This window comes from Pygocentrus nattereri, chromosome 28 (genome assembly GCF_015220715.1).
Source record: "Pygocentrus nattereri isolate fPygNat1 chromosome 28, fPygNat1.pri, whole genome shotgun sequence".
NCBI lineage: Eukaryota > Metazoa > Chordata > Actinopteri > Characiformes > Serrasalmidae > Pygocentrus > Pygocentrus nattereri.
The window spans coordinates 21,672,766-21,685,527 of NC_051238.1; the positions used below are offsets into that span (position 1 = coordinate 21,672,766).

The window sequence follows — 12,762 nt, forward strand, 5'->3', positions numbered from 1 at the left end:
CAAACACTGGAGTGGTAAAACACAGGATTCATTTAAGCGGATTTCCTAACTTTGTGTTGAAGCTTTAATCTCAACTTTTTAAATATTTTCATAGAATATGTAATTGCTACAAAAGTACAACATTTGAGTGAGGCACATAACTGAAATGAACATTTACATACACAGAACCGAAACAGAAAAAGAAAGAAAATGGCATTTTGTTTTAAAAATGTAGGAAATCAATGTCCCAATATAATATTTGATTGCTTTTTAGGCCACATCAAAGCTAAACAGTCTGGTTTAAATATTTTACAGTATCAATCAATATGGAAGAGTGTATTCTATATCTGCACACACTTAGTGCCTCTAAACTACATACAAATGTTCAATCTTCTTCGTCTCCCTCGGGGTATGTTACCTGAATTACTCTTCCACTCTGACGCCATCATCTCCAGCATCATCCTCGGTGTCACTGGCGCACACCAGGCTGGGCAGTTCTGATGCAATGCCATCTGCCATGCTGCTTGATACGGCTCCAAAGAGCAGAGAATGCATCTGGTGGAAAACAATATTGAGTCAAAGGATGGAGTATCCCCGTATTTAATTATTTTGGTAAGAAAATGAAGATATTCCAATATTACATTTACTACTTCAATCTTTGTGCATAACCCACAAATTTCAGCTTAAATTACAAGATCCAGCGCCAACACCACACACCCCTTTAGGTCTTAAAAGGTCCATTTCTTCTCTGTGGAGTTGCAAGAGATTTTTCATGTGGAAGGAGGCTGGGAAGAAGACTGGGCTTCCCTGGCTGGAGGCCACCTGCTCCCCAAGAGGGAAAGTTGAATTCTCGGATGGCACGCAAGCAACCTCTGCCTCTAAAGGACCCTCGTGTTTGGAGATGTTTGCTACGGAATTGTCAGCTATGGGGGTGCTTGCTGGACAGACATCACTGATGTTCCTAAGTAAAGATGAATTACAGCAACATTCAATGTCTAGCAAGAAAAAATTCTCAACCTTTAAAACAAATCTAAATCATTAGCTATGATGTAGACTTGCATCTGTTGCAAACATAACCATATTCTGGGCTACTCTATCTGTAGTTACTACAGCACGTGTACGCACGGGTGACAGAACAGAATGAGAAGAGGCCAGTGAAGGACGCCGAGGGTGGGCTGGGGGGCTTGCAAAAGTAAGGGAAGGAATGGCAAATGTTGGATAGCGAATGCAATTCTCCCTCAGGGATTGTACTATATTAGGATTTGGCCCTGTCTCAGCTCTGACGGCTATAAAACCTCCTCTCTTCTGCATGTGCCTAGAAGCATAGGGTTGGCCAACAGCTAAGACACTGTCTACAGTCTCTTGACTTTATTCTATACAATATCTGAATTATGCAAATGCTGAAATATGTGGTTACTAAATTACTTTGGCAAATGTAGAAGCAGTTGGAAGAAACTGAAAGAAAGCAAAGTGAAAGACCTGTCCACTGACTTCTACAAACCTTTTCTGTATTCTAGTGCAGTGCAACTGAAATGGATTGTTGACTGGGAAATGCAGTTACTTTATTTTCACCTCTGCAACCTTAAACATTTTGACATTACAGCATTTTAAAGTATTTTCATCTCATTTAAGGTGATTTTAACTTTTTGGGCAAACAACTAAGGTGGAATGCATGCGCCGTTTTTCCATTCAAACTAGAAGACAGTTTACTACTTTGTTACGCTATAACGGTGTTATAAAAACATAACGTATATTTCTGCCAGTCTTATCTTCTTTACTGGGAAAAGACTGATGATGTTGCCTGAACAGCTGGGTTCATATGTTCACTAATAAGCTTGGCAAGACACAAGGGACATAGTTTCTGCCCAGTTTTGATACTGTTTTGCCTCTGATTTGTTCTTGGAATTTTAATGGTGGCACACATTTGCTTTAAAAAGTGACCCTTCAGCATTCAGTTCACGATCGCCCAATGTAGATAATCAAAGATTATGAACATCTGAATATTATGATCAATCGTTAATATTGATTTAAGGACTGAGAATTTCAGTCCAACAGGTTTTGGACAGATGACCGTATAGTCTTCTCATTTTTCCTGCTGTCCCCAGTATTACTGCTCTTCGTTTGCTGCTGTTTTAATTAATTCTAGTAAAACAGACAGCAAATCGAATAATTTCAGTAATATTACACCCAAGTTACTCTACATGTGTAACACAGAGGTTGTGCGGATGCAGTTTTTCATTCTGAACAAGCAGGAGCACATCTTATTCTGTTTGTTTAATTGATCTTTAATTGGTCTTTAAAGAATTTAAGAATGCAGATGATTGGACACCACTGATGTAGAAATATATGGCATCTATGACAGAGAGGACAAATTATAAATGGTAAACATATCCAGGAATAATTCTGTGAGGTCCAGCTAAACTGAGCACTCATAAGAACAAGGCAACTCTGTTTTGTAAAAAAAAAAAAAAGAAAAAAAAAAAAAAGATGGTGAGTCAAATACAATAAATTAGGGCTTGCAAATGCGTACTCCATTTCTGTGGTGAAGCTACATGTGTTATCAGTGTTGGCGCAAATTTGCTTTAATTACCAGGTTGTTGATAACAACCACAGGTCTGAGCTACAGTGGCTGTTATCGGTATCCAGCTACCTACATTACATTTTGGACCAAACCTTCCTTCCTTATTACTTTTGCTACCAGGCTCCGGCTGGCCACTGTTTCCTTGACCTCTATTTTGTGCATTCTTTAAAAAATTATATTGTACAATATGTACAATCATTAATAATTTGTGGTTGTAAATCTTATCTCACAGAGTCAGCTCAAAGAAGCCGAGAACAGCCTTATAAATGAATGTGTGCCAAAGACATGGCCTTCAAATGCCTGTGCAACAGGTCAGCTATGACGCGGGACCTGCTTACGATTGACCCAGATGTGAGTAACCCGGCTGGCACACTAATTCACAGTACACTGCACGGAAAGCCTCACTGTCCCGGCTGGGCAGGTCACAGGGGGTGATGCAGCATATATGGCCCTGGCTATGCCTTATTATATATAGCAAAGTAAAGGGATGGATACTGCAAGCTGCCACTCAACTAAGAGCTTAGTGGTGACAGCTGGCAGACAGGAGAGGAGGTTGGTTTTGCATAAGAAATAGCAGCAATAGGACAGTAATGAAAAAGGTAGTACACATTTTAGGGAAATGCATTAATATTATCCTGTACTGTAATTTGATGTACTACAGTGTTAAGCATGAATGTTAATATTATCGTGGACACTAGTCACTCGAATTTGCCCTCTCAGACATATTTTTTTCCAAACCTGTACTGCAGTGTGTACCAGTGTTTGCATCTGTAGCCTGAAGGTTAATCTAACATTGATGTAATAATGTTTATTGAAGAATTCAGTGTGAAGCTACATACAAAGTAAATAAAGTTATCGGTCTTTATTGCCCTTCATTTGTGTTTTGCTTTTTTTTTTTAAACTCAGGTCACTAAAGTAAAGAGTTCCACATTAAGTGAAGTTATACACTCACCAGCCACTTTATTAGATACACCTGTTCAGTTGCTTGTTAACACAAACAGCAAATCAGCCAATCACATGGCCGCAACTCGATGCATTTAGGCATGTAGAGGTGGTCAAGACAACTTGCTGAAGTGCAGACCGATCATCAGAACGGGGAGGAAAGGGGATTTAAGTGACTTTGAACGTGGCGTGGTTGTTGGTGCCAGACGGGCTGGTCTGAGTATTTCAGAAACTGTTGATCTACTGGGATTTTCACACACAACCATCTCTAGGGTTTACAGAGAACGGTCCGAATTAAGGCAGTTCTGAAGGCAAAAGGGGGTCCAACCTTTTACTAGCAAGATGTACCTAATAAAGTGGCAAGTGTATAATGATGTGTGACATGCTCATGGTAATTTTTGGCTATTTTTATGGTACGTTAATTTTGGAGCAGCTTTACAGCTCTTGGTGAAGGTCTCAGTGGTCTATGGCAGGGATCTCAACTCCATTAGTACATGCAAAGGCACATGTCTGGTCACTGTGTACAGAAGAAATTTGCCTGTAAACTAGAAGCTACTGTACAGTCTATAAACGAAATGGTGACACAATGACAGTTCAATCAGTCAACTGTTCTTGTTTTGTTTTCATAAACAAACCAGTTATAAGTTGTGACATATTTACTGCAGATATATTTGACATTCAAAGTGAATAACTCACCTTGGCACTGGAGCTTCCTGTACAATAGAAACCTGTGACGGATTCTCGCTGGCTGCAATCACTAGAGTGGACAATACCACAACAGCCTCCAGCACCATATCCTCCACACTGAAAGACACTGGCCTGTGAGACAGTACGAAGCACATCACCAAAAACTGGTATGCAAGATGATATTGGAATAATATTGGTATCGGCAGCTATTCACTTTAAAAAGCCAACGAACAGATATTTACATTTGGCTGACATTTCTAACAAAACTAATTTGATGATGCATTTATTGTACAGAATGTGATGCTAGGCTACTTTGCTAATGTAGCTGCATTTTATCTGTTTTACTGCATTAGTAACCTTACAGATATACACCATGTTGCCAAAAGTATTCGGGTTGAGGTCAGGACTCTGTGCAGGCCAGTCAAGTTCTTCCACACCAAACTCGCTCATCCATGTCTTTATGGACCCACATTGTGCACTGCTGCGCAGTCATGTTGGAACAGGAAGGGGCCGTCCCCAAACTGTTCCCACAAAGTTGGGAGCATGAAATTGTCCAAACTCTCTTGGTGCTGAAGCTTTAAGCGTTCCTTTCTCTGGAACTAAGGGGCCGAGCCCAACTCCTGAAAAACAACCCCACACCATGATCCCCCCTCCACCAAACTTTACACTCGGCACAATTCAGTCAGACAAGTACCGTCTCCTGGCAACCACCAAACCCAGAGTCATCTATTGGACTGCCAGATGAAGAAGTGTGATTGGCCACTCCAGAGAACACATCTCCACTGCTCTATAGTCCAGTGGCGGCGCTTTACACCACTGCATTTGATGCTTTGCACCGCGCTTGGTGATTTAAGGCTTGGATGCAGCTGCTCGGCCTTGGAAACTCATTCCATGAAGCTCTCTATGCACTGACAGTTGACTGTGGAATATTTAGTAGTGAGAATTTCACGACTGGACTTGTTGCCCAGGTGGCGTCCGATCACGGTACCATGCTGGAATTCACTGAGCTCCTGAGAGCGACCCATTCTTTCACTAATGTAATGTACTAACGTAGAAGCAGTCTGCAGGCCTAGGTGCTTGGTTTTATACACCTGTGGCCATGGAAGTGATTGGAACACCAGAATTCAATGATTTGGATGGGTGAGTGAATACTTTTGGAAATATAGTGCAAGTTAGATATAGACATAGGCCCTCATTTTTATGTATCGGCATCAGCAAATATATAACTGAAAAAATGGTGCATCACAATGTTTTTTATATTTTGTTGTGTATCAAAGTACATGCACACTTACCTTCCAGGTGCACCAAAGTGGACAGACACTGGAAGACCATGGGTCTCAGCAAATGACAGTAAACCCTAAAAATAGGTGCCTATACTTTAACTGTGCTGACACCAAACTTCTACACATTCATCATAAAAGTTCACAACATGTATTAACATCCACCACACAAGCAATGTACACTATGTAACCATTAAGGACACGTTGACCTCCTCACTTTGGGCAACATGATTGGGGTACTTCCAAACGGTCATGAGTGTTATGGACACAGCGTGCTCTCCAACTCTGTAACTCACTGTGACAGTTTAGTAGCCTGCCAATGTAGCTGCCACCTACCCTACTGCTTCAGTCTCTCAAACAAACACAGCAGAGATACTGGCCAGAACAGCCAACCCAGACATGCGTAATAAATGTTAACACTGGAGGGGGATCTCCCTGTCCCCTAAGCTTCTGAAATGAGGGTCAAGAGTTACAAGAGTTGGTATAGAACAAACCTTGGCTTATAATTAACTAAGCTGGGCATATTTTGAAAAGCAGAAGCGCCACACGTATAACGACGGCCTTTCACAGAACTTCTTGTGTTTTTGTTGTTAGGGCATCATGCACATTATAAGTTTCAGCTACAACAAAGCACTCAAAACCCCAACGATCACCGTTATCACTCGATGCAAATAAACTGGACTGGGCCTGTTTGTGCTTCTATTCAAACACAAGAAGCAAAACAAACACGAACTGGGAATGAATATGGGATTGAAAAACAGATATCACAGTGAAAGATAGAAAAATATTTTACCACAAACCAACAACTGACTTCAAATTTTAAAGAAAGTGTCTTGATGACTGGGTCCACACATTATAAACACTGTAAAAGCCGTTTTTCACCTGTGTTCAACAAGCAGCTCCTCTGTCATAACAGCTATAAAGCTCTTTTTCGTTCACTCATTACCCATTGAATGCACTACTCGTTCAGCTATGCTGCTGACCATCTCATGCTACAGAACTCGTGAACATTCTGAACTGTAAAAATCTAACACTGAAAATACCAGCAGGCTGCCAGAACTGTCATTACAACCTGGAATAAAAACACAAATGAATGAGCTCACAAGTATAGTTTCTCAAGGGTGAGTTCAAGTGAACATGATAGGCACACTGGCTTCTGAACATCTGGGTACTGGGACAGAAATAAGTCACCATAAAAATGAATATGGCTCCCCTAATGGAGCCTCACACCTCTCCTATAATATAAACCCAAAGTCAAATGCAAACGCAAGTAATAAAACATGGGAACATTCACAGCAGCCATAACCCACTTCTTCTTTTCCCAAAATGGAAGGTCATGTCATCATGAAAAACGGAGGCTATTTTCATACCAATATAAGCTACGTTTTCATTCCTATGGAACACTGCACATTATGTAATATTTTTTCATTAACAACTTATCAAAATTTCACAGAAGTGCTTCTCAATGGTCCTTTTCAGTCACTACTGTAAGTTCTTACCCTCAGTTCTTTTAAACAGAAGGTTGCCTCCGAGTCGACCCCAACCTGAAAGTAGTCAAACTCATCAGGATGCACAGACATCTCTGTACACACGCTCCTGATGTGATCTGGAACAGAAGAAAACAAGATAGAAAAATATTTTGTAAAATTTATTTTTGTAAGTCAATAAATATTACATTATCACTGGATATACAATTGTAATATTTTTGTGTTCAGAGGTATTGTAGCAAATCAACTGAAGTAGCAACTGACCGTTCTCCTCTTCAAAGTAGCTCTTAAATTTTACTTTTATGGGTGATATGGAGAGTGTGATCTCCTCTTGTGAGGTTGGGAAGTGCATCACAACATCACTAAGAAGTCTGGAGAAATAAACAGTTTCTGCTTTACAAAAAGCTATCACAATTCAACCTGAAAGACCAATCTCAATGGCCAAATAGATTGCTGTAGGACGCCACCTGTATTTCATTAAACATCTCTATCAATATGTGGAAATACAAACACTGAGAAAAATCTCAACAAATTCTAGGTAAGAAGAAAAGACTTACTTTGGCTGTGACTTTAGAATGTTGGGACAAAGGTGAGTTGGAAACACAGCTTGCAGAGCTTCACACTCTTGGTACCTCAAGTTGTGTGTCTTGGTTATTCCTGCCATTTATAACTCATGGTAAAGCCCATGCGATTATTAAGGACCTAAAAAATACACTATATTGACAAAAGTATTCAGTCACTCATCCGAATCATTGAATGCAGGTGTTCCAATCACTGCCATGGCCACAGGTGTATAAAGCCGAGCCCCTAGGCCTGCAGACTGCTTCTACAGACATTAGTGAAAGAATGGGTCGCTCTCAGGAGCTCAGTGAATTCCAGCGTGGTACCCTGATCGGACACCACCTGTGCAGCAAGTCCAAGTGTGAAATTTCCTCGCTACTAAATATTCCACAATCAACTGTCAGTGGGATTATAACAAAGTGGAAGCGATTGGGAACGAAGTAGTCGACCACGTAAAATGACAGAGCGGGGTCAGCGGATGCTGAGGAGCATAGTGCACTTCATGGAATGGGTTTCCATGGCCGAGCAGCTGCATCCAAGCCTTACATCACCAAGCGTAATGCAAAGCGTGGAATGCAGTGGAGTAAAGCGCCGCCACTGGACTCTATAGCAGTGGAGACGTGTTCTCTGGAGTGGCCAATCACGCTTCTCTGTCTGGCGATCCAATGGACAAGTCTGGGTTTGGCGGTTGCCAGGAGAACAGTACTTGTCCGACTACATTGTGCCAAGTGTAAAGTTTGGTGGAGGGGGGATTATGGAGGGGGGTTGTTTTTCAGGAGTTGGGCTCGGCCCCTTAGTTCCAGAGAAAGGAACTCTTAATGCTTCAGAAGTCCTTCAGAAGATTTTGGACAATTTCATGCTCCCAACTTTGTGGGAACAGTTTGGGGATGGCCCCTTCCTGTTCCAACATGACTGCACTGTTGAAGCTGTTATAGCTGCAGAAGGGGGGCCGATATCATATTAAACCCTTCGGATTAAGAATGGGATCTCACAAGTTCATATGCGTGTGAAGGCAGACGAGCGAATACTTTTGGAAATATAGTGTATCTAGCTTCACAATTGCATCCCCCTTTTTTTCATTTACAACTATGGTTTTCCCATGTAATCAGTACATCATAATCGTTAAATATGTGAACTTGTTGTATAAGATGGATACTTCACAATTTACAAGCACAATGCTGGTTAGAAAGATTACTATTGGAGGCAGTAGGCTATTATATACTGCCCCCTAGTGGGTGCTTAGAGTTTCAGTAATGCAGCTCTAAAATTTAGGAAGGCTGGTTCATGCGGAGCCAACTTACCATGTTTGCAGTTAAACTGGAACATCACCCTGTTGTTTAAGACGTTAATAGATATCTCACATCTGTACACACTGCGCTCTATTGTGGCCACGCTGCGGAAGAGCGGCAGCACCGACTGAAGAATAAAGAAAACATCCAGTGCTTATGTACACTTGTCGAGGCAAATGGGGTTGCTATTCTGACAGCTCTTATTGCAGCTAAAAGATACAATACAGCTGACTGAGAATTGTTTGGTGTGAATCTGGTTAGAAATGATATACTACACAGGCCAAATACAGTGTAAACTACAGAAAATATATAGAAATAGGGAAAACACTTTTTGATACCTTCAAAGACACTTTGCACTTGACAACTTTATTTTCCTCTAGTTCATCTAGGTTTGAGGTATAGTGTTTAAAGAATAGGGGTGAGAAGAGGAAGCAAGCATATGCTGAATGTGCTGTGTTCACCGACCTAACAGCGAGCTGTGGAGAGGGGTAAAAGAAGGACAGAGCTAATGTGAGGATATAAGACGGGGCTGGACACTTCAGTCCTGGACAGGCAGACTCCTGCGCAGTTTGGTGATTCTCCTACCTGATTCAACACGTTAGTTAATTATCAGGTTGAGTTGGTGCGCTTTAGCAGGAAAAACACCGAACTGTGCCGGACAACAGCTCACAGTTTCCCACCTCTGCTACAAGAAAAAACTACGGCTGTTTTATATCAGGATATCATACTGAAATACAGTCACTCACCCATTTTTAGCACAATAAAAAACTGCTGCCTACACAATCTGTACTAGCCAAAGTACATTCTACCCCAGAGGTACTCAAATCTAGTCCTGGTGTTGAGAACCACTCCTAAAGCCTTTCGTCAATGTTCAGCTAGTGACCACAGAGCTGTTATAGTTCATCATTACAGATGAACTAGCTACAGTTTATCTACACAGTGGACCAATAAGGTAGGTGGAGCTCATAAAGTGGTCAAAAAAGTGAAAGTACATGGGAGTGAGTTGCAGCCATGTGATTGGCTGATTAGCTATTTGTGTTCACAAGCAATTGAACACCTAGTACCTAATAAAGTGGCCAGTGAGTGTAGATACAACACACAGAATGTGGAAACTGCCTAAGCTGTCCATTAAAACTGTATATTTCCTGACTAACGTTGTGAAGTTACCCCTTTCTGTAGTGGCTCCAGCCAAATTTCATCACCAATCCGTGATAGAGCATGAACAGCCCTTCCAAACACTGTGAAAAGGACATGCTCTCTGTCAGTGAGGAAAAAGCAGTCAAACCACATAGCTACCCATCTTTCTTTATGGTAAACATCTGATATGACTGAAATTAAAGAAAATATAACGTTAGAATAAACGCAGCATACCCTTCACACCATTTCCTTCAATAATGCACCTCATTTGTTTGCAACAGAGGGTCACAAGCTAGGTTAGCTTAGCTATGAAGCAATAGCTAATACTAGTAGCGTTAAGTTGTCCAAGAGGCTCGATAACACGATTTACTGGACTGGAGCCAGTAATGAACAAATCATGTCACTATAAAAATAGTTAACTTCTCGTCTGTCCTCGAGGCAGAGGACATATTAGTGGTACGTAACCGTGTTTGCTGGTAAAAGTCGTGTTAGCTCGCTGCTAACTAGAGGCTCGCGATCGCACTTGGCGCCAATTGGTCGCCGAAATGACTCGTGCAGTGTTGCCAACACCTCAGTAAGGAAAGCGGCTATTGGCTGGTCCTAAAAGTCGCTAGCAGTCACTGGATGACGCCATCGCCTAATTTGCATAATGGTCCATTTGCGTGTATTTGAAGCTGTAGAATAAAGGAATAGCGGTGTGGAAGAGAAAAAGGTGAGTAAAAAAACACCGTAAATGTGTTAGAACTGCAAATGAGCTCTGAATAAATTAACTTCTGTTGCGTGGGTTTCCTCCGGGTTCTCCGGTTTCCTCCCACAGTCCAAAGACATGCAGTCAGGCCAATTGGACATGCTAAATTGCCCCTAGGTGTGAGTGTGTGAGTGACTGTCTGTGTCTGTGTGTCTGCCCTGTGATGGACTGGAAGACTGCTGGGATAGGCTCCAGCACCCCCCCGCGACCCTGACGGAGAAGCGGCTTGGAAAATGGATGGATGGATGGATGATTATTTTTCTTTTTTTGGCCTTGGAAATAGGACGTTACTTCTCAGAATAACTTAATGACTTTTATGTAGTGTGGTTCTAGACAAAGCATTAATCATTTTTACGCAAATTACATAAATCAATGTTTTCCTGTGTTGTTAAACGTTAACGCATCAAATTTAATCAGAAGGCTGTTGTGAGGGGCGGAGCTGCTGCTCTACGCTCAACCCTCCTCCTCTATCCGGGCTTGGGGCGGCAAAGCGACCTTAGAAGAGACACTTCGGCGGAGGAACTCGTTTTTGTTTTCTTTCTTTTTCCTTTTTTTAATTATTTTTCTATTTTTTTTATTTATATTAACATTCCGCTGTGTAAATAGGGGGCGGGGTCAGCGGCGGCTTTGGGCATGCGCAGTTCATGTGCAGCGTGGCCGTGGTCCTCTGACTGTGAGACCGAGCTCTGTGAACGCTGTGGGACCCGCAACTGAAGAACATGTGCGTGTCCAAAAGTCTCCAATAACACCAGAAAAAGGGGCAAGAGGGTCTGAAAAGTCGCTAAATATTGCGAAAAAGTCGCTAAGTTGGCAACACTGGACTCGGGCATCAGCGGCGGGATGAATCGACCAGCGAATGAATTGTTGTCTTTAAACTGATTCCTTTGAATAAATGCTGAATGTGTACACGGCGCACGGCCCGGACTGAAGACATTTAACACAATTAAAGTATTTTTCCAAAAAGCCACGACATGAAATACCAGAATGGAAGCATCTTTCTGAAATCGATCCTTTTTACGGTCTGTGAATCGAGTCTGTTCTGTATACTCACAGGACTTCATGAAGCAGTAATCGTTTTTATTCTTTCATTTTTGTGCTAGTAAAAGGTTGGACCCCCCTTTCGCATTCAGAACTGTCTTAATTCTTCGTGGCACACTTTCAACAAGGTGTTGGAAACGTTCCTCAGAGATTCTGGTTGGTTATTTGAGTTCCTGCTGCCTTTCTAGTTATCATCTGGAACCAGTCTGCCCATTCTCCTCTGACCTCTCACATCAACAAGGCATTTTTGTCCACACAACTGACCGCTCACTGGATATTTCCTCTTTTTCGGACCGTTCTCTGTAAACCCTAGAGATGGTTGTGCGTGAAAATCCCAGCAGATCAGCAGTTTCTGAAATACTCAGACCAGCCCGTCTGGCACCAACAACCACGCCACGTTCAAAGCCCCTTAAATCCCCTTTCTTCCCCGTTCTGATGCTCGGTCTGCACTTCAGCAAGTTGTCTTGACCACCTCTACATGCCTAGATGCAGTGAGTTGCGGCCGTGTGATTGGCTGATTAGCTATTTGTGTTAACAAGCAACTGAACAGGTGTACCTAATAAAGTGAGTGTAGATGGGCCCCCATGAAGGATTTTGCACTGAGAGGAGATGATAATTGTAAATCGTGCATCAGTTTCACTACAAGTTTCACTAGCACAGTGTATATGAAATGGAAATATCACTTCCCAGTATAAAACTTGAAGTGTGAATTAAGTTTCTGTAAGAAACCAGTTCTAAACTGAGATTTATATTCTTCCTGAGATATTTTTTTTTGTCCTAAATAAAATAATCGAAGCAGAAATAGATTACTAACCGAGTAGATTAATTAATAGAATATTAACAAACGCAATATTACAAATGCAATCTTTTTTTTACTTTAATAAGTGACATAAAATATATTCCACACCTCTAATCCCAATTTTAAGAAAGACTTTCGCTTATGTAACGAAGCAAAACGGGGGCTCACAGTGTAATATAACGTGTTATTAATTTTATAAGGAAAAAAAGCCGAACTGTCCGTTATTCAAATAAA

General features: G+C 41.5%; 1 protein-coding gene across 4 annotated transcripts; it reads right to left on the reverse strand.

The window, feature by feature from the left end:
• Window positions 1-120: 120 nt before the first annotated feature.
• On the reverse strand, window positions 121-12,033 carry rad9b (RAD9 checkpoint clamp component B). Of its 4 annotated transcripts, XM_017702796.2 has the most exons (10): window positions 11,743-11,832; window positions 9,974-10,044; window positions 8,819-8,933; window positions 7,514-7,613; window positions 7,221-7,327; window positions 6,969-7,075; window positions 5,482-5,546; window positions 4,199-4,321; window positions 697-940; window positions 121-534 (listed from the first exon to the last, which is right to left on the reverse strand). In XM_017702796.2, exons 1-10 carry the CDS (start codon window positions 11,750-11,752, stop codon window positions 403-405), a joined length of 1,074 nt encoding a protein of 357 aa, XP_017558285.2. In that variant the 5' UTR covers window positions 11,753-11,832; the 3' UTR covers window positions 121-402. The 4 variants fall into 4 exon arrangements, with proteins under 4 accessions (XP_017558285.2, XP_037391847.1, XP_017558288.2 ...); XM_037535950.1 differs by lacking the exons at window positions 9,974-10,044; window positions 11,743-11,832 and adding an exon at window positions 11,994-12,033; XM_017702799.2 differs by lacking the exon at window positions 697-940.
• Window positions 12,034-12,762: the final 729 nt, after the last annotated feature.

Coding starts and splice junctions, on each gene's coding strand:
- rad9b (XM_017702796.2), bottom strand. Junction 8,934..9,973: donor TGGAGCCACTACAGAAAGGG/GTAACTTCACAA, acceptor TTTATTCTTCAG/TCGGTGCTGCCGCTCTTCCG. Junction 7,328..7,513: donor ATTCTAAAGTCACAGCCAAA/GTAAGTCTTTTC, acceptor TTATTTCTCCAG/ACTTCTTAGTGATGTTGTGA.